Below are 27,382 nucleotides of genomic sequence, written 5' to 3'. Positions count from 1 at the left end.
AGAAACTTTCAAACCTGGGTTCTCATTTTGACCCTACCCTAGGAAATTAGGTGAATTGGGGCATGATACTTCACCTTTCTTATCTTCAAAATGAAAATATAGCTGAACTTTTAAGTTCCTTTGTGTTTCCAGTGTTTAATTTTCCAGTCTAATTTTCACACAGAAAATTAGAATCTGTTTGGTTATGCAAGAATGTCCTGGAGACCTAAGATCATCCTGGTAGCATGTAGGCTGACAGGTCATTGGAAGAACATCATTTTATGCACTGGCTACCTTGCATGCTCACTGCCTTTTTCTTTTTCCATAGCATTGAGAAGTTCTGTGCAGAAGGAATCCCACTGTTGGGAATTCTGGTCCAGTCGAGGCATTTGAGAACAGTGGTCCATGTCCTGGATAAGATTCTGCCTTTGTTCTATCCTTGCCAGTACTACCTTCTGAAGAATGAGCAGTAAGTAGGGAACAGCTCAGCGCGTACAAATGACTCTCTCTCTGGTTTCTGTGTGCTCCACCCACCTGTACCGTGGTGAACAAAACAGGCATTGCCCTCAGACACACAGGCAGTTATCATGTCCTCAGGATGTAGTTACTAGTTTTAAGGACCATGAAGGAAATCAGCAGGATGCTATGAGAGAGGTCAGTGGGTGAGAAGATGGCAGTAGGAGTAAGGAAGTGTCCTCTGAGGAAGAGACGCTGCAGATGAGATGCGAGGGGTGGGTAGGAGTTTGCCGGGTAGGTGTGCGGGGAGCATTTCTGGCAGCAAGCCGGCAGATGCAAGGGCCCTGATAGAGGAGGGAGTCAGTGTGCCGAGGGAACTGAGGACACTGCCATGATCTCATTGTGGGGGAGTCCCCCAGAGTGCCCCATATGCCACCTGTGTGAAGTTGACACCCAAGAAAAGATTGTGGAATAATTTTATAAACATCTCTGCTTTTGTTAGAGGGTATAGAGGGGATACCAGGGCACTTTGGGGTGTTTTTTCTCAGATGCTCTTTAATTCTCACATGTTTGTGTGTCTTAAGTCCATTCACTCTGCTTCTCCAGGTAGATAGAGTTCCTTTTAACCTGAATGAAATTGGAAAACTTTATTCTTTGAAACTCTTGAAGATTTATCAGAATCTCTAAATAGAGCTTTGGTCTAAAAATGGGACTACTTTGATATTTTTTTGTTTTCTCCTAAGTAATTAGTCCCTGGAAATTGTGTTGATTTTGGTCGGAAGGTAAAGTGTGTTGTCTTGTATGTTGGCAGGTTTTTGTCACAGCTCCTTCTGTTCCTACACTTGGACAGTGGCGTCCCTCAGGGTGTAACGCAGCAGGTCACCCACAAGGTGGCACAGCATCTGACTGGAGCCAGCCATGGGGACAACGTGAAACTTCTCAACAGCATGATCCAGGTCAGGGCCCTCGTAAGCCCCAAACACGCCCTCGGCCCGCTTCCCAGTCAGACGCCCCTGGGGCTAGCACATTCATGGTTGGTCGTTCCAGGGCCCTCGGCACAGGACTTTTAGCCTAGAAAGTCAGCAGATTTGGGTTTGGGAGTGGAGGTAGATATTATTTTGTTAGTGTTCTAAAAATGGGAGGCTGGTTATTACCTTTCACCTCACCTGAGCCCGTTCTCTGCAGGCCCACATATCTGTGAGCACTCAGCCCAATGAAGTGGGCCCCATTGCCGTATTGGAGTTTTGGGTTCAGGCTCTCATAAGCCAACATCTTTGGTATCGAGAACAACCCATCCTCTTCCTCATGGACCACTTGTGTAAAACAGCTTTTCAGCTGATGCAGGAGGACTGTGTGCAGAAATTACTCTACCAACAACATAAGGTAAACCTGTTAGAGAATTTATCTTTCGGTCCTTGGCTAGACAGTAGCTTTCTAAGAAGCTTCTCCCAAATACACCATTCTCGGTGCTACACTGTGGCCACCAGATAAGCTTGCCGTAGTGGTGTCTTATCTCAGTAACCACAGTCCCTCAGCTCAGATCCCCCTAAAGCCAAAGGAATATCTCCTCCCCCGCTTGATTACATGTGGCTGTACTACACTGCTTGGGTCTGTCACTGCTGGCGGACTAATTAATGATTGAAATCCCTGTCTTACCAGAATCTTCCATTATAGTAAGATAGTTGCTGATATTCCGGAAAAGGTCATTGATAAGGTTTTCTCAAAGTCTCCTCTCTGCTCCACACCCTCTCCCTGGTGTAGAATGCTTTGGGCTACCACTGTGACCGGAGTCTGCTCTCTTCCTTGGTGAGCTGGATCGTGGCGGGCAACATCACTCCTTCCTTCGTGGAGGGCTTGGCCACGCCCACTCAGGTAGGCAGTCCCCTCAGTGGTTACCTCAGTGAACGTGAATATTGTTATCATCCTTACGAGTACATTATTACTAGCCTAACAGCTGACATATATTTAGCGCTCCCTAGGAGAATACTTTTTATTTTACCCTCATGTCAGCCCTGTGCTGAGGTTACACTGCTGCTCTTTCTGTTTTACAGAGGGGTTCACTGAGGATTAATGGCCCTAGTGGCTGGCTCAGGTTCAGACCCGGTCTGCCTGACTGCACAGCCTGCCCAGCCCCATGGCCGAGTGGTTGAGAATGGACAGGGAGCCAGAGGGTTCTGCCATTTGCTAGTGCTGTGCCTTGGGCAGCTTGCTTACCTCTCTGTCCTCCCTGACCTCAACTATCAGAAGGAAATAATCATTGCATCGACATGTAAAACATTAGAACAGTGCTTGGTGTATAGTGCTTACTAGGCATTGGCCATTGATTACTGTTGTCATCATTATCATCAGCACATTATTTTCATCGTTATTACCACCTTTGTGTTGAATTATGTCCGTTTCACCACTTAAGCCAGTAGTAACATCCTTCACCCGCCTGTCACAGTCCTACCTCCTGCTTATACCTCTCGTGAACTAGCCGAAGCCAACCTCTTGCTGTGTCGGCACACATCTTTGCCTTTGCCTAGCTGACTGTCTTAGCAGGCATCCCACCAGTCTCTGTGTAGAGCCTTCTCTGACCCTGCCCTCCCTCCTCGGGCTTCCCGCAGCACGTCACCTCTGATTCGGCAGTCACCACTGCTCACGTCACATGTGGTTACTCGGACATTCGTCTTGTCTCCTGATAGATGGAAGACTTCATAAGGGCAGAGCTGTGTCTGGCCCTTTTTCCTGTCCCCCGTGCATACAGAAACCACCCACTAAATATTGTTGAGCGAACAAACATCCTCTTTTACTAAAAAAGAATTTAACATTTTTTAGTGATCTATTTTATCTCAATTTATATCTGTGATAAGGATATAGATTGGTATGAAAATGTGTTCATTTTAGCAACCCTAAATGTTCGTTGATTGAACTCTGTGATACAAAAGCTGGTAGTTTGTGGAACATCAGGCTGTATTTTGTTTACCCGAGTGAGCTGCTGGCTCCTCTCCCCTTTACCTCCTGCCATTGCAGGTCTGGTTTGCCTGGACTATCCTGAACATGGAGTCCATCTTTGAAGAAGATTCTCAACTCCGAAGAGTTGTTGAAGGGGAACTGGTTATAAATCCTTCTTTCACCCCGGACCAAGCTTTGAAGGTGCAAATAACAGTTCTGCATTTGAATGGGAGAAGGTGGTTTGTACTTGGATGCTGATGGGTTCACCTGTAGCTTTCCAACGCCTGTGTTTTCCTTTGTTGTGAATGTTTGGAAAGCACACAACCAAACCAATGCTGAAGATGCTATACTTGAAGTGTATACTTCCTTCCCAAGTTGCATTTAACGTTGAGAATCACAACCTGACTGTTGAAGGCTGTGTTCATTGCATGTGTGAAGGGGATTGCCATTGTTTTAAAGCAGTTTCCAGTGTAGAGCTTGTTAAAAATCAGATTCTTGGACCCCCGACTTCTAAGATTCTGAGGTCCTGAGTCTGGAGTGGGACCAGGGATTTATTTTTTAAAACTCCCTAGCTGAGCCTTAGTCTCACTCAGGTGTGAGAAAGACTGGACTAAGGCTTTAGAGTTAAAGACCTTCTCCTTCAGGGTCCCACAGTGTAGACTTGGCTTTGGGATTTCAGAGCCTTTCAAGGAATTTATCACCCTGAAAGTCCTTTTAAAAATCTAACTTTTCAAGAGATTGATAAAGTTTGACAGTAAACTCTACTTTTGGTTTGCATCGTCTACTTTCTTGCACTGTTGTGTTTTACATGCAAAGGCTGTGAAGGCATGTCAAGGCATGGACATGAGATTAGATAATTAAGAGCCTTTCCAATTCTGGAGTCTGTGAAATTATTGGACAGAATAAAAGCTACCCCTTATCTCTTGCTAACAAGGAGATTAAAGTGTTAGTGAATTGGAGAAATAAGTTGTGGATCATTTAGCAACCTTTGCGATTGGATTCATTTCATGGTTGCTCAAAGTCCCCCTCTTTTGTAGAAAGCCCAGGCCCAGCTGAAGCTCCCCATCGTCCCGTCTCTCCAGAGGCTGCTGATTTATCGCTGGGCCCACCAGGCGCTCGTCACGCCATCTGATCACCCTCTTCTGCCACTCATCTGGCAGAAGTTCTTCCTCCTGTACCTTCACCGCCCAGGCCCGCAGTATGGGTAGGTGGCCGCTGCAGTCGTCAGTTTCTGGGAGTCCGTCCCACCTTGGCACTGCTCTGCTGCTCTGTGTTCTCGCGCTGTGGCTCAAGACTCCCTTCCTCCCTCTTTCACATTTTGACCTTTTTTGAGTTCAGAGTATCTTGTGGCAACTCTCTTTTTACTATTGCCCGTACCCAACGTGGCAAAGACAACAGCCGGGAACCTGGCAGGGTTTAGTGCAGAACCCCTGGACATGCAAAGGGAGGGAGACTCTGCGAACCTGCTGCCGGCGTGACCGGCATGGGGCTGTTCGAGGAGACTTGTGGTGAGCCATGCAGGTGTGGACAGTCGCCCTGGGCTGTCCCCGGCTGGGGTGTCTGGCATTTCACTGGAGATGGAGAGGCGCTGGCCAGCTGGAGCCATCCACTGTTACCAACCACTGATCTCTAGCTCCAGCTCAGTTTCCTAGCTCACCCTCTTACTTCCTCACCTCCTTTGAAACATAACTGTTAATTCTCCAAAACTTCTGTTGAAGATTGCAGCCAGATTGCAAGTTTTTCAAGAGCAGACTATTGTTAACCTATTCTGTATTCTAGGTGGTGATAATATCTTGAATCTGCACAGCACTTTGATCTTTAAAAAACTTTTTTCATATATACCATCTTGTTGGAGCCCCATAATAGCCATCATGATAGAAGTAGCATGTATTAATTTAATGCAGTATATATACAGCTGTAGTGCATTGACTGGTTAATTGTGACATTGTGTCATGTGGGAAGAACACATTGTACTGATCTTGTTGTGATCTGTGCTTGTATTTTTTAAGGTTGCCCGTAGATGGTTGTATGGGAAGAAGGTTTTTTCAAAGCCCTGCTCATACCAATTTGTTGAAAGAAATGAAGAGGCGCCTGACCGAGGTGGCTGATTTCCACCACGCGGCGAGCAAGGCCCTCCGTGTTCCAGCAGAGGGCAGTGAAGGGCCGCCAGCCAGCCAGGCTGGCACCCCCGGTTTCCTGACTTCACCCGAACTGCACATGGAGCTTGTGAGGTAGCCCGAGGTTATGTAGCCTTTTACATTGTTGTTTGCAGCACAGGTGCTGTGCTGGGCCGGTTATTTGTGTAATAGACTACTAGATGCTCTTCTCCTGTTAGACTGGCTCTGGAAGGCAGCTTTTACTGTAGGTCTCCATCTGGTAGAGCTGCTCTTCTGTGTGGCTCGTGGGAGGTGGATCAGCAGTTCAGGTGCTCCTCTGTTGAGTGCCTGGAGTCTGAGTGACAGCTCTTAAGCCAGAGGACTGGTGTCCTTTTTGATGTAAAAACAGAAGCTAACCCAAATGATTGGTTGCACAGGCGAACAGCTGATGGAGCCTCCTAGGACAGTTTTCTAAAACAAATGAGTGAGCATGGCAGGGTTCTTTCAGTGGGAGTTCATGGACCCTCTAGGGGGTTTTGGGGTTCATCTGGGGTGGGGTGGCATCTAGTAATCTCCCAAAACTGCTTCTAAAAAGAGGCACAATATTGGCATCCCCAAAAGGTTTAAGAATGTTGAAGTAAGTTTGGGTCCCTTTCACATTTCTCTTCACCTTTCATTTATAAGTTTGCTGTGAACCAGATTAGTCTTACAAATAAGACCTAATAAAAATGGCTCTTCATAGTTAATCTTGAATATAAAATGTTTTGGTGTGGACACCCAGTGATTTGAGCCAGCAACGAGGCTTCAGGCTCAACCTCAGAGCGCCTGTAGGGCTGTCTCTCAGCCTCCAGATGATTTCTCCCCTTGTCTTACTGCTTGATGGAAAATGTATTTTAACCAGGCTCAGCCAATGGGAAGGCTTTATCTTTGAACATTTACATCAGTCAAGGAGGTCTTTATTGTTCCCCTCTGCCTCTCTTAAGTCCCCTTTCCTTGGGCATGTTGGTCAAGTACCATCCAGTCGAATCGGAAGCAGGAGGAGAGGTCCATTTCAGCCTCTGCCCTTTCAGCACGTCAGGCCCCTACCCCCGGCTCCCTCCCACGCAGACACCAGGGAGGTAAGGGAGGTGGTTTTCCACTGCACTGAGCAAAGCCAAGTCACGCCACCTCCACCCAGCTCCCCACCCAGTCATTTGTGTGCTGGAGATGCCACTCTGGAACCTTTTATTGCAAACAGCTGCTTAAAATACCAGTGATTTTTTAGCAAAATGGACTGTGTTCCTTATAAAAATAACACAAAATAAAAACAAAAGAAACGTCATTCAATTTTTAAAAACTTTCCACTGGAAAATTGAGATTGATTTTTCTTTCTCTTTTTAGCCAGGCCTTGTTTCATTCCTTCGCACTGGGGACAGGGTGCGCACATGTCGGGAGGTCTGTTCGTAGCTCCGTGCTGTGGGGGGTGTCCGTGGGCCCGAAGCCGGCGGGCTCTGCCAGTTCATAAGTTGAAAAGGGCTTTCACTGTTTTCTCTGGAGAGGCTTCCAGACTTCTCAGAGCACTGAGGCTCACTGTGACTGGGTTGCTCAGGAAAGAACTGTTTTTTTCTTTTCCTGTTTACTGTATTTAATCCTACTTTAATAATAGAGTTCACAGAGCCGTTTCTTCACATCTTTTGTTTTAGCAATTATTGCATCATATTTTAGTCATCTGTGACCTGTCTTTCTCCCCTGTTGGCTCATGAGCTTTTCGGGAGGGTGGTGGTGGTTGGAAACATTTTCTGTGTTACGTGCTCTCTTTTATGTTGTGGTGGCATTGTTTCTGGAGATGTAAGAAACTTCATGTGTCTGCACATCTTTTTATTTTATATATATTTACGTGGTTTTTTTTTCTTTTAGGCTCTTCAATGTATATATACTGTGGCTAGAAGATGAGAATTTTCAAAAAGGAGATACCTATATCCCTTCTCTACCAAAGCATTACGACACTCACAGGCTAGCCAAAGTGATGCAGAATCAGCAGGTGAAACTATGGCAGTGTCTCTTTTAGCATATCTGACTGCAGTTTGCATTGGTCACATTCATAATCAAATGGTAAATCCACTTACCAATATAGAAATGGCTTGCTGGAATGGCCATTGTTTTTGTGGAGTTTCAGTATATAAGTGTGATTGCATTAAAGGGGTATTCCCTTTAAAAAAAGATTTTATTTATTTATTTTAGGAAAGAGGGGAAGGGAGGGAGAAAGAGAGGGAAAGAAACATTGATGTATGAGAGAAACATCTGTCAGTTGCCTCTTGTACGTGCCCCGATGGGGTACCAAACCCAAAACCTAGGCGTGTGCCCTGACCAGGAATTGAACTGGTGACCTTTGACTTTGCGGAATGACGCCCAGCCGACTGAGCCATTCCGGTCAGGGCAAGGGATGTTCCCTTTCAAATCTCCAGCCCCATATGACCGTACCTGAAGGCTTGAAATCTGGTCTAGGACTTTCTACAATCTCACAGACATGAACTTCCTTAGACTTTCTATTCTTTCTTATTTTGAATTGTTAGAAGCTGAATACTTTGAAGTTGTCATCTCTACTCCCATAAAAAGCACAGTGTAAGAATATATTAGGGCCCATATGTTACATATGAAGTTAATGGAGTGAAATAGATAACCTTTATGTAGCTTTGGAGACGATTTACTCATAGGTGTCACAGTTTTGGTTGCCCTTCTGGAAATACTCAGTCCTAATCTCCACATATTCTAAGCTGTTCTCTCTCTGGCACCTGGAGATGTGTGTAGTCCTTTTCTAGGCCATTATTACATCTGCTGGTAAAGATTGTGGGAGAAGGACATACAGGGTGCTGTGGGAGCACAGAGGAGCAGCACCCGATTCAGATTGGGTTGGAGTGGTGATCTTTGAGCTGAGCCCTGAAGGATGAATGCGAATTGGTCAGGGTAGGAAAGGCATGGTGGTGGGGGGTGACAGGGAGGATGTTACCAGCAGAAAGACCAGTCTTGCAAAGACATGGCAGGTCAGAGAGCCTGGCATGTTCAAAGAGGTGTGAGTGGGGGCATAGCACCCACCTGAAGATGACAGATGAAGCCAGAGAGGTGAATAGGGTCAAATCTCTAAGGGCCGTTTATGCTTTTCTAAAAAAAAAAAAAAAAAGAAATTGTTTTTCTTGAAATCTGTTTGGAGAGCTATTGAAATAGCGGGAGTGACTAAATAAATGGATGAATTAAAAATATATTGAGGAAGAATTGGTAGGATCAGTAGGATTTTTAGATACACAGTAGGATTGATTAGATACACAGAGACTCCCAGATTTCCAGCTAGAGGTGCTGTTTGCAAAGACAGGACACACTGGAGGAGGAAGTGCCGGAGGGGCTTCAAAGAGAACCCTCTACCTCAGAGTTGGACGGGAGGAATTCGGTATCTGTATACAGATACAGAATTCAGGAATGAGGCTGTGTAGGAAATGGGGTTTAATGGTGTTGGGCCATTTAGATTAAGAAGATGAAAATCTGAGGGATGATAACATTTAAGGCACAGAGAAATAAGGCTGAGAGTGTAGAGCCAGAGAAACAGGAAAAATAAGTAAGTGATATTGGTGTCTTGCAATCTTGAGTGAAGTTCCATACTCATTTCTTTATACTCCACACACCAGGGCCTTATCCAAGGTTTTGCACATGTAGGTACTTGGTCAGTGTTTTAAAAAATTAATCATAGCACCCTGACTGATGTGCCTCAATTGATTGAGCATTGTCCAGCAAAGTGGAAGGTCACCAGTTCAATTCCTGGTCCAAGCACATGCCTGGGTTGCGGGTTTGCAACCTAGTGAAGTACATAGTCAGAATAGCTCACTGGAGTGTGGGAAGAGAATACTAGAAATCTTATTTTTTTCTCATTTTTATTTACTTATTTCACTTTTTATCATGAAAAGATTCAGTCATGCAGAAAGTAGAATAGTATAGTGGACAGGTACACCCATTCTCCCCTGACCCCCTGTACTGTGTGTCTAGTTTCATCCATAGTTCACCTCCGCCCTCCACCATAGTATCATGGAGCTAATCTCAGAGCATTTGTTGGATAAAGATTAAAAGATAAGGATTAAGAGTGTGCACCTGGGTTTGCATTCACTGGGTTGCAGCCTTTCCTTTTTCCTTGAATCCTTTTTGATGATGAAAAAAATGAGGATGAGGATTAAAAAACAATGTAACCCAATAGCATTTCCATCTGAAAAACAATAATAGGTTATTAAAAATCAAATGTTTAGTCAGTATTCAAATTTCTAATTGTCTCATAAATGTCATAAAAGTTTTGTTTATTTTTTACAGTTCGTTTGAATCAAGATCCAAATTTTGTGATTGGTTCATAGTTCTTTTGTCTGTTTAATCTATAGGTCTTTCCCTTAATCCCCCCAACCCTTTTGTTTTTAAATCCTCACCAGAGGAGCTTAGAGAGAGGGGAAGGAAGCGGGAGAGAGAGAGAGGGAGAGAAGTGTCAACGTGAGAGAGCAACACTGATCAGTTGCCTCCTGTGTGTGCCCCGACCAGGGACTGAACCTGCAATCTAGGCGGTATGCTGACCAGGAATCCAGTTGGTGGCCTTTCGGCTTGCAGGATGCTGCTCCAGCCAGCTGAGCCACACTAGCCAGGGCACCCCCTGTAGCCCTGTTTTTCCCTTGCAGTTTATTTGTTGAAGAACTTGGGTAGTTGATGGTTAGTTTCCCCACAGTATAGATATTGCTTACTGTGTCTTTTTGGTGTAGCCTAATATGTTTTTCTGTCCACTATATTCCTATAAGTTATTAGTGGGACATAAAATTTGATCTAATGCAGATTCAGTTATTTTCAATATCTTTATTTTTCTCTGTAAAATTTCTGTTATTTACCTATGCCTTATAATTTAGCTCAGTAATATGTGTATATAATTTACAAATATACAGTTAGGAATATTAAACTTATTTTTTCTGATTATGGTACATAATAAAAAAACTTTTGAGATCCTTGCTAAGATTGTTAGAGTATTAATTTTAAATGCTATTCATCGTAGTGCTGGAGAATTTAGAATGAACCACCTTGTGTTCAAACTTACTGGTTCATTTTATAGTTAAATATGTTGTGAATGTATCTGTGAAAGTTAATGTCCTGTGGTTTGTTTCATTCTAGGATCTGTGGGTGGAATATTTAAACATGGAGCGCATACATTACGAGTTTCGGGAAACCATTGGTCAGTGGACACAGGCCAAGCTGGAGTCCCATTCTGCGCCCTGCAGTTTATCTGTGCAGCTGGACTTCACTGATCCTTTTTTGGGTGAGTCATTGGAGCATCAGGCCCTTTGAATGAATGAATGAATGAATGAATGAATGAATATGAACGGATGAATGAGGGCCATTGAGGGTTGAGTTGTACACAGTGTATGCCTTCAGTAAGAATTGCTTTTTTAGGATTCATGGTTGACTTGTCTACCACTTTTAGGTTAGGCTGTGAGAGAAAATTCCAAAGTAATAATGGCTTCAATAAGCTAGAGATGTAATTTAACTTTTCTCATGTAAAGGGAGTCTGCATCAGGCATTTCAGAGCAGCGGCTCCGTGACCTATGAACCCTCAAGGACCCCTGCTCCTCCCTTTTGGCCGCCCCACTGTTACCACACATGACATCTGCTTAGGGACCAAGGTAGCTGCTTACTCAGCAGGAAGGGGAGTTTCCTTTGTTAAGGACTGTTTTAAGAAGCTGCTTACAGACTATGCAAGCACATCTCATTGGTCCAAACTGAGACACGGGGGTCTACCTACCCGAAAAGGAGACTAGAAAGTGACTGTGTTTGTGCATCATTTTCTTTGTTATGCTCTGAAGAATTTTAACTGGTATCAATGTGTAAAGCACAACTTTAAATTTCATTACTTTGGGCTTGCAGTTTTAAAATTCAGAAGTCTTTTTCTTTTATAAACTTCCCTCTGTATCTGGAATTCTCACCATACAATACAAGTGGATCATATTTCCCAAATTTCTAAGTTGATTGTTTCTCACGGTGCATTTTTCTAGAGAAACAATTTTATAAATTATCAGTTAGTTTTCTATGCCATGCCACAGAAACTCGTTTAACCTGGAAAGTCGATGACATATCTTACAACAAAAATAACATAAAACTGCCCTGGCTGGTGTGGCTCAGTGGACTGAGCACCAGCCTGTGAACCAAAACGTTGCTGGTTCGATTCCCAGTCAGGGCACATACCTGGGTTGTGGGCCAGGTCCCAAGTTCTCACACATTGATGTTTCTCTCCCTCTCTTCTTTTCTTCCCCTTTCTCTAAAAGTAAATAAATAAACTTTTAAAAAATAACATAAAACAGTATTTGGGGATCACAACTTTAATTGCTAAATTTATTTTTTAAATGTAGAACATGTAATAAAATTGTGAATAGAATTGTTGAACAAAATATTGCAACGTGTAGTATAATAGAGCACTGCAGTGATTCAGAGAAAGGCAAAAAGACCTTCTTGCTCCAGCTCTGCCACTAACCAACTAGTTAGTTGTGTAAACAGAGTAAAATAGGAGCTTTAGTCCATTCTTCTATAAAATAAAGGTTCTGGACAGTCTCAACAAAGGCTTTATAATTTTTCTCTCCAATATTTCCCCCCTGAAATAATAATAGTCTCCCCACCCAATTATAAAAGTTGCACATGTTCATTGAAAAAAATGAAACAATACAGAAAAGTATATAGGGGAAGGTACAAAAGTTGCCCTCAACCCAGCTCATATTGAGCCTTATTTATTTTTTTGAAAGATTTTATTTTATTTATTTATTTTTAGAGAGGGAAGGGAGGGAGAAAGAGAGAGAGAGAGAAACATCAATGCGCGGTTGCTGGGGGCCATGGCCTGCAACCCAGGCATGCACCCTGACTGGGAATCGAACCTGCAATGCCTTAGTTCGCAGCCCGTGCTCAATCCACTGAGCTACGCCAGCCAGGGCGAGCCTTATTTTTTATTGCTGAAAACCTGTTAGATGAAGAAATACTCATATGTTTACAGCTCTGGAAGCTGCTGACTGCTTCTGATCATGTCTTCCCATTTAGAGTGCTTTCACAACGCCTTATTAACATTTCCCTAAAAGGCTGATTGTTTTCTCTGGAAAGCTACTAATTTATTAAGCCCTTAGTTTGTTCCAGGCTCTGTTGCAGCACTTTACATGTGTTAACTCAGTACTCCTAACAACCCTATGAGATTTATCCCTGCTGAGTAAGTAGGTCATGAACCTGAGAGGTGTAAGGTGGGCAGGTAACCAGCCCAGTCACAAAGCTGGTACGTGGTAGAGCCGTCTTGTTCCAGAGACCCTCTTCTGCGTCACTTATCCTGCCCCCTGTTTCTGGTGATCAGTACGGGTTGCAGACCCAAGTGAAATTAAGACCTAGATTTTAGAATAAGAAGCTTCAGGCTTTTGATGGCAGGTTAGATGGTGGTCACACCAAGTGAGGGGACTGGTGGTGGTGCTGGCAGGGTGAATTCCGGCAGTACTTCACAGGGCATTGCACACCTGTGGCAGCAGCTTCTTTTCCTTGAATTGAATTTGTTTTGTTGGCTTCAACATTTTTGTCACATGTGGTCCAGAGTGGTATTTATAGTTCAAAATGCTCTGAGTTTATTTATTTTTCCTGTCTTTTATTTTGCATTTAAAATATCCTTGTTTTTGTTTAATGGTAAGTGATACTAATTTTGAAAAAGTTGCTTGAAACAAACCTAAATATGGTCAGGAATCTAATCCAGTGATGAATGTCCAACTTTATTATCTTCTGTGCAAGGAGTGGTAGTTCTCGTGGAAAAACCCCAGCTATAAGGGACGATCCTGTACTTGACCTGTTTGGAATGTTAAATTCCATCTGCTTGGGGTGCAAACAATACTAGTCTTCTTATGCCAAGTACCAAAGTCATGGCTATTAAATTTTCTTTGATTTTTCTTAACAAGAATGGAAAATTGACTGCTATATTTGGAATGAAACCAGAAATTCATAGTAGTTCGTTAAGTATTTGTTGACTTGATTATTGATTTGAAGCCCCCTTGACCTCTCTCGTCCCCGGTTATCTTACTGTTGAAAAGAATCAGGTACGTGGCAGCTTCTCTTCATGCTCTTCAGTTGCTGTCTGCTGTGTGGTATGTGTGAGGTGCAGTAAAGCGAGGAGGAAGGAAGAGAGGACATATCGGAGACCCACTGTGTGTTCAGCCCTGTACTGGGTGTAGAGATGTAAGCATTATCTTGGGTTCACCAGTATGAGATCATAGGCTGTGTAGTACAAACTTGGATGGTACAGATTTACCTTTTATTTCTTAATATGGCACCCGATTTCTTATTTGGACTCCATAAATCATTTATTGGGTAAATAAGTAAATGGATGAATGAATGACTGACTGTATGACTATAAACATGAATTCTGTAGGAATTTGTGTCCATGACTTTATTCATTTTAACTCTACTACTTTCAGCCCTCTTGTCTAAACCTTGGCCTACTTTAAGATTTTTCACTTAGCTGTGTTCCATAATGCTCATTCCTTTTTCTCCCATTCCTATGAATTGTATCTGGGTGACTGCAGTGAACTTTCAGCTGGGCTGCCTGCACCATTCCCCCAATCCATTGTCTGGCGGTAGCTGCCATCTCTCTCCAGCTCACTTGAGCTGTTCACTAGGTTCCCTTCATACCAGCGTAAGTCCAGACACCTAGTGCCTCATGCAAGGCTGTGTAGGGATCGGGAGCTTTGACTCTTTAACCATCATTAAGACTTTCTGAGGATAGGAATTAGATTTAATAATACCCCATGCTCCTGATCTCCCAGCCCCTGGTAGAATATTACTAGGCCTGTGGGTGTTCCCTCGAAGCTTGTAAGTAATACAAGATCATGATTTTATTCATTTAGGCCTCTGAAGTTTCTATTTGGTAGATCTCCACCATTCTTTATGAAGGCAACAGGCCAGGGCTTTGCACCCACTTAATACGTTACTACCTAGTAGTAGCCATTAATTACTTAGTCAATGTGACTTTATTTTCTTTCAGCTAAAGAGAGGGTTTTAAGTAACTTGCGGAAACACGAGGCTCCCCAGCCTCCCCTTGTTCTGCACCCACTGAGGCCTCCTGTGCCGGTTATTTCATCTGCTGTCCTCCTGAGTCGGGAGAACACCACCCAGCTGGTGTGCACAGACCTGAATCTGTTGCAACAGCAGGCCAGGTAAGACCGTGAGACCTCCCAGATCATGCTTCCGTGCTTGCTGCCTTGACAGCCTGGGTGACTTAATACCTGGAAGGGCTTCCTCATCAGCATCCTCCCCATGGGGAAAATTGGACAAGACCGGCCCAGACAGTTACTTCGTTAACCAAGTTGTGACAAGTCTTCAAATTTCCATTGAAATTATGTGACGCTTTAATGGACTACAAATTTTAACCTGTTTCTTGTGGCATTTCTGAGTGCCAGCTAAGTGTTTCTCATGCTTCTCCCAAGGAGACCTGATAATGGAAAGGTTGTGTTTAAAGGGCATGAAAGGAGATTTACTTTCTTTTGTCACTGCTTTTTGCTCTCACTCTCCATATTTTAAAACTTGGCCCAGGCGCTTGATTGAAGTATGAGCAGATGATTTAGTGTTCTGAGTTCACAAGAGATCAGCTGTGTAAGGTTTTAGTTCCAGCGTGCCATCCCGTGAGAAGGAGCGTGTGTGCAGTAAATCTGTTTTATAAGGTAAAAGAGTCCCTTTGGTAGATCCCATGGAATCAGTCTCTTATTGGCCTTTTCCTCCTTGCTGTTTTGGGCCGGGTATTTGTTGTGTGCGTTGTGTGTGCACACCACACACACGCGTGCACATGCTGGCCTGCATGTCAAAGTAGTCACCACAGGGAGAACAGTGTTGACACTCGTGTAGACGTTAACCTTCTCCATTTTTGAAAGTTCAGGTTGAGATGCCAGTAAAGAAATCAGTGATACAAGTTAAGGGCACCCCTTTGGGACAGTTAAATTAGGACCAGTTCCCATTCGTTCTTGTATATGTAAGGGTCCATTTAAAAAGCATTGCTGATATAACACAGATTCTGAATGGAGCTTTATTTCTGGCTGAAAAGTTGTCCCACTTTTTCTCTGTTTCTTAACTTTGTGGTTCGCATGACTGCCAGGGAGAGGATTTGGTTGAGTCTTGGCGCACACACACTTGGATTTCTTGTTGTGGAATACTTGGATCTTGCTGCACTCTAGTACAGGAGGGAGAAACTGGAAGCCTTTATCACTTACCATGAAGCCTTTCCTAAGACTTGTTTTTTACCTCCAATGATGTTTTTCAGAACGGCGGCTCTGCGGGAATCCCAGCAGGTTGCCCTGGACGGTGAGCTGTTGGACACGATGCCCAAACAGTATGTTAATCGGGAGGAACAGGCCACACTGCATTTGGAGTGTAGAGGCAGTAGTGGGAAGAAATGCCAAGGAGCAGCAGTTGTGACAGTTCAGGTAAGATTGCTTAAATTTTTTTGTAATTCAGAAAATTTTACTTGAGACCCTAATAACTGGCATACCTTTGAGAAAGACTGAAAGAATTTGCATAGCAGGCGGTCCAAGTCTCAGAACATTGAATAGTTTTTAGAGGGGTGAAGACACCCACAGAGCTACCGTAGTCACCCATTGCCGTGAGTGCTGGTGTGTCCTATAAAACAAACTCAAAGAAAAGCAGAGTCACTGAGAAGATTTTGAGAGAGAGAGGGCCTTAAACCGATTCTTAAAAGATTCTGACAATGATGGTTTGGATTCAGTTAGAGGAAGTGTGGGAGGGGGGTCAGCATGACTTTGTCTAGGGGTCGCAGGCCAGTCGTGTCAGTCTCTTTCAGGTTGCTTCTGGAAGTGGCCGTGGCGACCACACTGGGAGGGCTGGAGTCCACACTGGAGGGGACGGTCTCTTGGGAGCGCTGGCTGTGTGCTGCGCACAGTGGCGTGGGGTGGGGCACTGAAGATAAACATGGGAAGTACCTGCAGAAAGCAGATCGTCTGGGTGGAGTCTGCCGAAAGGCAAAAGGAGAGATGTGCAATAATGTGTTAAAAATTCAGCTGCCTCTAGAGGCACCTCCTTGAGTTGGAAAAATAAAATTAAGTTGGATCTGTGACTTTGGAAGGACTTCTAAGTGGGAGTTTAGCTTTAGCCAGCATATCATAGTGTTTGCTTCATGCCAGGCACCATCTAAACACTTTGCAGAACTTACTTTGATCTTCACCACAACCCCATAAGAGGGTACTTTTACAACTGCATTAGGCATAGACAGGTTAAGTTATGTATCCGAGGTGACACAGCCAGTGAGCGGCAAAGCCAGGAAGGCCCAGGCAGCGTGGTTACTGAGCACGTGCCCCTTAGTCACTGCTGCGCCCTCTGTCTGCACGTGCAGTCCTGATTCCCGGAGCCTGGAGAGGAACGCTTCAAGAGAGGCCTAGCTGATGCCTGACTGCATTTGCACAAAAGTAGATCCTCTTTGTGGGTAGCTTTTAGAAATTGGGGAAAATTGATTTTATTGACTCTTGGTTGTCTTTCAAAAATTTCTCCTCTTTTTGTGCTGAGCCCCATTTTAACAATTCTAATGTATTCTTCATCAGTCTCCTTGGGTGACTGTTTGCTCTAAAATGTCCTCTCAGAAATACCTTTTATATTTGTATTTTTCATTGCCTTCAAAACTTATTTCTGATAAAATAACTGATCTGTATGCATCTAAAGTTAGAAAATTCAGTCCAGATTGTGATCAGTGATTAGAGAATTCATGGATTGGATCAATTTTTAAAATCAGCATCATGGGAAATGAGTTTATATTTTAAATATAAATTTAAAATTAAAGTACGTTAATGTTTTAATATAATTTTAATGCCTCATTTGTGAAGATTTTACATAATATCATGAAAATGTTTTATTGCTTGATAGAATTTTCCTGAGAGGGAATGCCCTGGAAATTTCCAGCCATCTGCAAGTGTGTGAGCTGTGTATAACTTGTTTGGGGCATACAAAAGCCAAATATATTTTATGGGAATGGAGACGTGCTTCTTCTGTGGTTGCCTTTTCTAATAGAAGCCTCTAATAATTCAGTGAGATCCCCTGAGGAAATGGGGTGTTTTATAATAGGGTTCCTTGTGTTGTACTTTGGTATTGTAGGGCAGGACCGAGAATTGATTTATTGTCATGTGAAAAATTTGTGCATTCCTAGAAATGAAAGATGGAAAAGACCCACTGAGGGCTTCACATTATTGTAAAAACTTAACTGAAAGGCCAGCTGTGTCCTACTTTTAAATTTCTTTGTCTACTTAAAACGACTCAAGGGGAGAGGCTTCCACCATGCTGCTTTGTTCTATTGTCTCCGACTTCTTGTAATTATGAGCAGGTAGTCATTCGATCTCTCTCACCCCCGTTCTAGGAAGAAAAGGAAACTTTCAATAGTGTTTGGAGCAGTGAACAAAATAAGTAGACCAGGAAATAGTGATAATTTTGGGAGAGTGTCTAAACTTTCTTATGCTAGTTGGTATTCTTTGGTCTTCAGCATTGGGTGTTTCTACGCCATGGGATGCAGTTAACAAAGTGGATTTGGTCTTTGTCTCTCTGCACTTCCCAGTCAAGTGAACCTCTGTTCCTTTTCTCTTGTCCTGAGTCTTTCCGCTTCCCTACACGCTTATTGTCCTCCTTCCTTCTCTGTGATTCCCTCGCCTCCTTTCTGTGTAGCAGCTTCTCTGCAGGCCAGTCAAGGGCTGTGGCCCTCAGAGTGCCTGTCTCACTGTCATTAGGGACAGACTGGGCAGAAGAGCTGACTGCACGCATTCCTGGTCACATTTTAAGCTATTAAACATTGGCCTGTTATTTGACAGATTTGAGATGTAGTATTTGTATTGATTTGGTATGTGGTTTAGTGGAAGTAATTTAATTTTTTATCTTCCATTTCTCCAAAAATAAAAACTAAAGTAATTATTGTTAATATTGTAGCTTACTGGATAGTCACGTTCATGGCTTTTGATTCATACTAACATCTTATTTTTTTTCTTTAAAGTAAGAAGTTTTGTAAAGATTTTTACCACAACAGTGGCACCTTTTACAGAAGAAAGTTATCGTTACGACCTTTAAAAGTGGGCATTCAGTGTATTGCCAGAGCTGTGCTGGCCGCTGTGTAAAGCAACACAGGCAGGACCATTTGCCCTTCAGGAGCTTTCGATTTGGAATTTGTGTCCCCTGACAGGGGCATAAGAGCCTCAATTATTACGTTTGTGAACAAAGTGTTTGCATTATTCACAAAGGATGCCTGTTACCATGGTAGTGGTGGTTGAACACTAGGGTCGGGCAGGTCCATGTAAAGGGAAATGTAGTGCCTGCCGCTCGCCCGTGTGATTGCAGAAAAACGTCTAAGGACAATGTAGAATTTAGAACTCCTGCCTTCTAAACGTTCTGGTCTTTTCCGATTCTCTACCATGCCTGCAAGATAAGTCCAAAATCCCCAGTTTACTGTAAAGGCCTCTCCTAGACAGGCCCCTGCTCCCCAGTCTCACCGTACTGCACTCTTCAGCCCTGATCCGCAGCCCCCAGTCAGCCTGCCCAGGCTCCTCCTCAGTGCTCTGTCCTCCTGTCCCCACATCTACTGATTGGTTCTACCTTTGTGTTGCAGTCTGGGCGTAGGGTATTTTCCGCATCAGTCCACATCCAAAAAAGGACATTAAAAATGCACAAACGAAGCAGTTATTATATAGATCACCATCAGTTCATTAGTGAAAAGAATGTTAACTCCCTCAAGTAGGACAGACATAATCTTAAATAAAGGATAGTCTTTTAAATGGAGATAAATTCAGTTTTTTTTTTTTTGACAAGCTTAATAAATTTTCCTTACTTTGTACATCTTTACTGAGAGCCAATAAAATTTTATCTCAGATAAGCTTTCAGGAACCATTGAATTAGTCAATCACTCTTTCCTAGGCATGCAGCTGGTTTGGACATGTCATGCTTGTCTCATTTTGTTGTTGCTTTGTAAGTACATGTCTTTTTTCCTTTCACAATGGCACGTGTTTTAGCAACAGCATCTGTGTCCTTTTCTGTGCTGCACACACACGAGACGTGCAGCCCATTGTGGAGGTTAACTGCGTGTGCCGTTCGGTTGGGAGGAAGGAGGAGGGGCCTGGAGTGCTGCAGGGAAGCCTCCGCAGTGGGAGACCCCGAGGCACGCTTTGATGAGGACCGGGGAGTCGAAACATGAGTGACATGGAACATAACCTGCAGAAGACTTGGAACCGGTGATAAACTAATTCAAGTTGGAGTCTTCATGAAAAAACCCTGATATTATTGAATAGTCTTTTGACAATTTTTTCCCCACTCCTGTCGAGTTCAACCAAGAGTTTTGGGTTATCATACTAATTGAAATAATAGTCTTATCATCATATACCCAGTATACATGTAATAAAATATCTGCTTCAGAAACATGTAGGGGCAGAAATCTGTTGACCACTGAAATTTTTGTTAGTTTGAAGGCATGCATAAGAACGAAGCGGTAAGCCAACAGCTTCATGTTTTGCGGAAAGAAGTGAAGCAGTTGCAAGCAGAAGCTACTACCCCGCCACCACTCAATATTGTGGAAGCTGCTGTGCATGCAGAAAACTTGATTACGTAAGTTTTGAGGGCATTGTACTTTAAAATAGTCTTTTGTTATCGATACAGGTCATGCTGCTACAGCCCCGGGGCACACAGGGATTGAGTTAGTGCAGCGATTGGCACACTGTGGCCTTTGGCCCAAATCTGCCCTACCACCACCTAGCTGTATAAATAAAGTTTTATTGGAATATAACCATGCCCATTATTAATGTCTATGACTTTTATGCTGCAATGGCAACATTGAGTAGCGGTAACAATTTATGTCCTATAAAGCTTAAAATAATTATTATCTGGCCCTTTGTAAAATAAGCCTGTAGATCCCTGAATGAGAGATGATACAGTACATTGAAATTCAGTTGTGGAGAGATTTAGTGCTGAAGTTTTATATCAAAGTCACGTTTACCTAAGAAGTCATCATTGTCAACTCAGGTTATTGAGCACAGTTTACAATGGATTTGCTCAGAGTTAGGACTCCCGGGTATAGTTGCCAACTTGCATGGGGCTATTGTGGCTTTCCTTTGGCGCTCCTGGTTTATTCTCTCCATCCCCTTTCTTCCCAAAGCTACCAGGACATGGTTTGGGAGGAGGGAGGTTGACTGCCTTTCACTTTGCAGGGACTCCACAGTCTAGTACCAGCAAACAATCACTTTGCAGGGTGGATTTGGGAGGGTGCTGTGGAGGGGGCACTGCGGCTTTCTGTGGGTTGGATTGGGGGCTCTGGGCAGGACGGAGGAGAGGAGGTGAACAAGAAGTTGACGTTTCTTTTTACCAGTAAAGGAACTAAAAAAAAAAGTGAGAATTAGAAGAGATTCCTTTATTTTAGGAGCTTATTTTATACAAAAATCTATATCTTCAACCTAAGTCACTCTTGCGGATTTTAAAATTTAGAGAAGTAAGGGTTCTTGTTTTTAAAAATATGTATTATCTAAAAATACATAAAGTTAAATAATAAATTACAAATTACACATGAAATCTGAAAAAGCTTCATAAAGGTAAGAATGTTCATTAGCCCTTTTAATACAGCTGATTTTTTTCTCCAGAAGGGCATAAAATCATTTTTATATTTTGAAAATGAGGTGTTGGGTCAAGTTGGAAGGTAACCCATAAAATATTTCTGAAGTGACATCTGTAGGAGACTCTGAGCACTCCTGAGAGTATTGCCTGGGAAAGGGGAGTGTCATAGAAACACTAGTGAGTCTGGATTCTCATACCGTGGACCGCTTCTTACCTGTTTTCCTACAGGGCCTTAGTGAATGCCTACAAGTTGCAGCCCACCCCCGGGGTTCAGAAGGTTGGCATTAGCCTCTTCTTTACTGTTGTGGATTACGTCAGCGATGAGACCCAGCGCCATCCTCCCACCAGGCAGTTCTTTACTTCGTGCATTGAGATTTTGGGACAGGTGAGATGTTGTCTGTGTTTTTAGCCTTTTTCAGACACAGTAAGTCCTTACAGTATTCTCTTTAGGTATGTGACTTTAGACTTACATTGTAGGTTCTGAGTCTTAACCTAAGTCAGAAGCCACTTTGAATTGTTGGCTTCTAAAAATGTGATTAGAATTGTTGGTGTAGAGTTATTCTCATACAGGAAATGATTTATTCATATTTGAAAGCCTCTGGGAGACTTCAGATTCTATCATGTGCTCTTGGTGTTGCCTGTGACACCAGTGACGCTCATGTTGTTTATAAAATGCTTTCCGATTCATTATTGTATTTCATCCTCACAGTGACTTTCTGTGGTTGATATCATCCCTATTTTAAAGATGGGAAAACTGGACTCTAAAAGATTACCACCTTGCCTAAAGAAGACAGCTGCCAAGTGCTGGAGCCGAGACTGGTCCTGGGTCTTCTGACTCAGCGTTCAAGGCTCTGCCCCCTCCCAGTTGCTCCTCTCAGTCACCACTGATTGCTTTACTTGACTGACTGTTAGGCTGTGGATATTTAACAAGAGCAAAGGCAGTGTATCCATATAGATTTATGAAATGTGTCATAAAACAAAAAAGCCACTTGTTGGAAAATGTGTAGACACTAAGTTACCAGGTACTCTCACCTGAATTCATTGGTGAGTCCTTATTTATGGGATACTTGTTAGGAGGTGATACTGAGAAGTTATTGAAATAGATTAAAATTTTTTCCTGATTATAAAATTGATGTCTGTTAATTTGTTCTAAACAATGCAGACAGTGCAGAAAGTATAAAGAAGAAAAATTTTACAGAGTCCTAACTACCAGGAGAAAATGATTACACAGCTACCATTTCATTATAGTTTGTCTTTGTGTGTGTGTGTGTGTTAGCATGTGTGTGTGTGTGTATGAAAATGACTTCTTATCCCTGCATATAGATAAATAGGTGAATAGATACGCATACACTCAAAAACCACATGTGCTATTTTGTAACCTGCTTTTTTTTCATCCAAACACATCTTTTTAGACATCATTCTTTGTTAATAATATATACACACCTTTAATATGGTATTTATTTTTAATTTTTAAAAATTTTATTTTTGATTACCATTGACATTCAGTATTATTTTATATTAGTTTCAGGTGTTACAACATAGTGGTTAGACAGTGATATAATTTACGAAGTGATCCCCTTGATAATTCAAGCACTTACCTGGCACCAGACATAGTTATTACAATATTATTAACTATATCCCTGTGCTGTACTTTATATTCCCGTGACTATTTTGTTAACTACCAATTTGTACTTCTTAATTTCTTTATTTTCTCCACCCAGCCACCCAGCCCCCTTTCCCATGCTGGCAACCCTCAGTTTGTTCTCTGTTCTCTATGCGTCTGTTTCTAACATGGTATTTATTGATTTACTTATTTTTAAATATTTTATTTATTTGTTTTAGAGAGAGGGGAAGGGAGGGAGAAAGAGAGAAAGAAATGTCAGTGTTTGAGAGAAACATCAATCAGTTGCCTCCCACACGTCCCCCTAACTGGGGACCTGGCCCTCAACTCAGGCAGCATGTGCCCTGGCTGGGAATTGAACTGGCGACCTTTTGGTTCACAGGCTAGTGCTCAGTCCACTGAGCCACACCAGCCGGGGCCTCACATGGTATTTAATTTGTAGTGTTCTGCCGTACAGATATATTGTAATGTACTGAGACAGGCCCTCCAAATGGATATTTCCAGGGTTGGTTGGTTGGTTGGTTTCACCAGAGTAAGTCTGAGATAAAAAATCTTACACGTCTTTTTGAACTTGGACTTTTTTTCCTACTATAATTTCTTAGAAGTATGATTGCAATGTCAGAGGGACTGGCATTTGATGTAAATTGTCACACTGCCCTCCAGGGAAGCTTACATCTACTTACACTGTCATCGCTGGGTTTGAGTACATTGTTCACACCCCAGCCTACAGCAGCGGGGGTCGTTCCTTATCAGTCTTGCTAGTCCAACAGGGGAAGTGGTACTTTATTAATGGTTTTAAGTTACAGTTCTTTAATTATTAAGTTGCATGATTTTTCATGCGTTCTGGCCGTTTATATCTTTCTGGCGATTTGCTGGTGATTGTCCTTTGCACATTTCTGTTGGATAGCGTCTTGTCTTTTTATTGCTTTTCAAAGAACAACTCAGGCTCTTAACCTGGTGTCTGGAATTGGTTATGTTAATTTTTCTGCTTCATCGTTTTCCTTCCATTTTATATACTTGTTGCCTTATAAAATTAACATTTTTATTAATTTAAATCTTTCAGTCTTATCCTTCATTGTTTTTGCCTGTGGCCAGGTTTATCAAAGCATTCTTGACCCTGAGATTATTTAAATATTCACATATATTCTAGTATTTTTATTTTTTAATTTTTTAGAACAATTTTACTTATTTATTTTAGATTAAAATAAATATCACAAAGACTCAAACTAAAGTTTGTGTACGAGCACCCGAAGGAATCCGGGCAGTCCAGTGACTGAGGGGTGCCACGACGCCTCTGCCTCTGCCTCACTCTCTGGGACTGTAGGGGCAGGGCTCTCTCTGCTCCGTGTGCTTTTTTGTAATTTAAGGGTCTTGGTTGATAAGTTTTTCCTACCAGACAAGGATCGGAACCTTGTAGCTCCCTTTCACTGGTCCAAGGGCCACAGAGTGAAGGGAGGGCGAGTGAGAGGGAGAAAAACACCGATGTGAGGTTGGCCGTTTACCTCCTGCCTGCCCCTAACTGGGAACCTGACCCTTAATGCAGGCATGTGCCCTGACCAGGAGTCGAACTGGTGACCCCAGTCTGTGGGACAGCACTTAGCTCACTGAGCCACACCAGACAGGGCCACATATATTCCAGCACTTTCAAACATTAGAACCAAGTTAAAACAATGTGATGTTATTCTGATTATACAGTAATTGTAAAAAGTTCGCTTTTTAAAGGTAATAAAATCTGTAACCCAGAGTTTTGTTTTCTTGACATACTACAGGAGCACTTTGGTCGGTAGATGGCAAATTTTTAATATTACCTACATTGGAAGTTTACCTGTGTTGATTTTAGATTTCTTTTGATTGTTTTGTATTTTCACTTAGAAAAAAATTTTATTTGCCTTATATATTACCCCTTAAAAGTTGGTTGCTTAAATAAAGGTTGGGGAGTGGAGAACTGAAGACGTTTTTCTCTCTTATTCGTTCAAGGTGTTCATCAGTGGTACCAAATCAGAGTGCAGAAAAGTGCTGGAGACCGTTCTGAAGAACAGAAGGCTCTGCTCTCTTCTGTCTCCTTTCTTCACGCCCAATGCTGCGCCCGTGGAGTTCATCCAGCTGTATGAGAAAGTGGTGAAGTTTCTCAGTGAGGACAACAGCGACATGATTTTCATGCTGCTGACCAAGGTGAGACACGGCCCAGTCCTGATGTTACCTTCGGAGTGTAGAGACCGTGCTGTTCCCCACTCCGTGGACGTCGAGGCCCTCGGAGCCCTGTTTCCAGGGAGCCCGGAGGCTCCCCGGCCCTGTTCTCGACTGCGTGGCCTTTACGTGGCCCTTCCCACAGCTTCCTCTCGTGGGGGTTTCAGTTGTGTTGTGCAGGACAGTCTTACTCCACTGTAAAAAGGACCTACCTCCCAAACCCTCTTTGAAAACTTGGTACAGTTTTGAAGTATTCATAATAGTACTTTAGTACATCCTTCTTTTGAATTTGTACTGAATTAATGCCTAAATTATGTTTGATAAATGAGTTGTAATACATCCAATTCTTTCATATTTAGAAAAAGCCAGATCTAAGCAAATTGCCTTTGTCTTCATTCCAAGTAGAATGTTAACACAGACCAAGACCGTGAATTTGCTTAATGAGTTGGGGGATTTAGAGCCTTAGCTGTTTTGTCTTCAGTTGTATTTCCCTGGCATCTACGAGTCCTAAAATGTGGCCATTTTTTAGGGCCAGGACTGACCTCAGTCTGTAATTGGGGGAGAATAAGTTCGATAGTTGGGGACTCTGGAAGGTGATCTCAGCACCCTGAGTTTTTGTTACCTGAGGTAGGTGAGCGACGCAGGTTCAGAAATGTGGCTGTTGGTCGGAGGCAGTGTCAGAAAGCGGCTGCTTGTTTGTGGCCCTTGACCAGTGAAAGAGAGCTGCAAAGGTCCGATCCTTGTCTTGTGGGGAAAGCTTACCAACCAAGATCCTTAAACTACAAAAAAGCACTCAGAGCTGAGCAAACCCTGCCCCCACAGTCCCAGAGAGTGAGGCAGAGGCAGAGGCGTCATGGCACCCCTCAGTCACTGGACTGCCCGGGTTCCTTCGGGTGCTCGTGCACAAACTTTAGTTTGAGCCTTTGTGACAGACTAAATGCATAGTCATCTTCGACCTTTAAACTGAGTTGTACAGACTTTGCTCTGCCTCAGTTAATTTTCTGATGTCAATAAAAATTGCTTTTTGTTCTTTTCCTTTTTAGTTCGATCTTAAGCAGTGGTTAAACGCCACTAAACCTCCTTTGTCTGATCGCACCAGGCTCCTGGAGTCCATCCATTTGGCACTCACGGCCTGGGGCCTTGAACCAGATGAAGATATTTTGATGCCATTTAATCTTTTCTGTAAGCACTGGACTTACCTTCTTCTGTACCAGTTCCCTGACCAGTACAGTGACATTCTCAGGCTGCTGATGCAAAGTAAGTCACTGATTAAACTGTAGTGAATAATAGGACACCATCCTACAGGTGTCAGCCAAAAATGTAAAAAACACAGGTGTGCAGGACTTTAGGATAACTGATTTTTACCTGAAGTACTCGATGAACCCAAAGGGTTGCTGCCTGTAAAAATGGTCATTTATTGTCCAAAGGGCCAGAAAGGGCCCTGCATGGGCAAGGCAGCACTCAGTCTGTGTTGGAGCCCACGGTCGTGCACCTGTCTGTCTGCTTTGACCTTGTAGCTGTGTTGGATGGGGTGGGGCAGTAGTGGGCTTGGTTTGTCTGCTGACTACAAAGTTGGTAAGAGAAGGAATTTGCTCTTTTATGACTGTTGGTTTCTCTGTAGTTCAAAGATACTCCCCCCTATTTTTTTGCAAATGAATTTTACCCCCACATAATGATAGACTGTCCGCACATGTGCCAGGGGAGAGAGCAGCATTACATTTTCCACATCCCCACCATCTCTGCCTCCTTCCAGCAACTGCCCATTGCAGTATTTGAGATTAGAGGAGAAATAAAGGATGCAGGCTTTTTTATTTTTGGAATGTTACTAGGCGAAATTTTATTTGAAAAATGAGATCGTATTTACTTTTTCATGCAGACTTTATACTGTTTATAGACATAATGGAAAACTAAATTTTGCTTTATGCTAAACCTTTGTGTTACTTAAGAGAAGTTATTTAATGAGTAAGTTAATGGTCTTATATGCTGGACTACCTGACGAACTCTGAAATGTGTGGCCCTGTTTTCAAAACACTTTGAGCTGTCATTGTTTCCTATAGAGGGGAGTTGCAGGGTGGGTGGAGAAAACCAACAGAGAAATGCATCCGTACAGTTTTTGATGCATGTTTACACAGTTAATTTTTGTTCTGAATTTTCAAAATTTGATCAAGTATCAAATTTTGTTTTCCTCCTAGAACCCTTTTAAAAGATTGTAACTTGTTTATATAGATAGTCATAGACTTGTATGTAGCAGAAAATTTATAGTTCCCAGGGAAAGTAACTCAGTTAAAGGTTTAAGAGTGACAGTACAGCTCTGACTGGTGTGGCTCGGTTGATTGGGTGTCATTCCACAAAGCAAAGGGTCACTGGTTTGATTCCCAGTCAAGGCACATGCCTAGGTTGCGGGCCCGGTCCCTGGTGGGGCTGTATGGGAGAGGCAGCTGATCAATGTTTCTCTCAAATGTTGATGTTTTTCTTCCTCTATTTC

The 27,382-nt window shown here is 42.8% G+C and overlaps 1 protein-coding gene across 3 annotated transcripts in view; it reads left to right on the top strand.

The window, feature by feature from the left end:
* EPG5 (ectopic P-granules autophagy protein 5 homolog) overlaps positions 1-27,382 on the top strand; it is a 94,202-nt gene that overhangs the window by 43,413 nt on the left and 23,407 nt on the right. For all 3 annotated transcript variants that reach the window (XM_045849815.1, XM_045849814.1, XM_045849816.1), the window contains 15 exons: positions 308-448; positions 1,247-1,391; positions 1,621-1,818; positions 2,197-2,307; positions 3,448-3,570; positions 4,407-4,573; positions 5,379-5,600; positions 7,362-7,485; positions 10,626-10,770; positions 14,503-14,674; positions 15,772-15,934; positions 19,948-20,090; positions 21,318-21,474; positions 24,688-24,882; positions 25,941-26,154. In XM_045849815.1, coding sequence (XP_045705771.1) covers positions 308-448; positions 1,247-1,391; positions 1,621-1,818; positions 2,197-2,307; positions 3,448-3,570; positions 4,407-4,573; positions 5,379-5,600; positions 7,362-7,485; positions 10,626-10,770; positions 14,503-14,674; positions 15,772-15,934; positions 19,948-20,090; positions 21,318-21,474; positions 24,688-24,882; positions 25,941-26,154 — 2,420 coding nt within the window. The remainder of the gene's footprint in view (positions 1-307; positions 449-1,246; positions 1,392-1,620; positions 1,819-2,196; positions 2,308-3,447; positions 3,571-4,406; positions 4,574-5,378; positions 5,601-7,361; positions 7,486-10,625; positions 10,771-14,502; positions 14,675-15,771; positions 15,935-19,947; positions 20,091-21,317; positions 21,475-24,687; positions 24,883-25,940; positions 26,155-27,382) is intronic.

This window comes from Phyllostomus hastatus, unplaced genomic scaffold, assembly GCF_019186645.2.
Source record: "Phyllostomus hastatus isolate PE091 unplaced genomic scaffold, TTU_PhHast_1.1 phas_contig_80, whole genome shotgun sequence".
Taxonomy (NCBI): Eukaryota; Metazoa; Chordata; class Mammalia; order Chiroptera; family Phyllostomidae; genus Phyllostomus; species Phyllostomus hastatus.
Note: the sequence above shows the minus strand (reverse complement) of the source record. Positions and strands in the feature narration are given on the sequence as shown.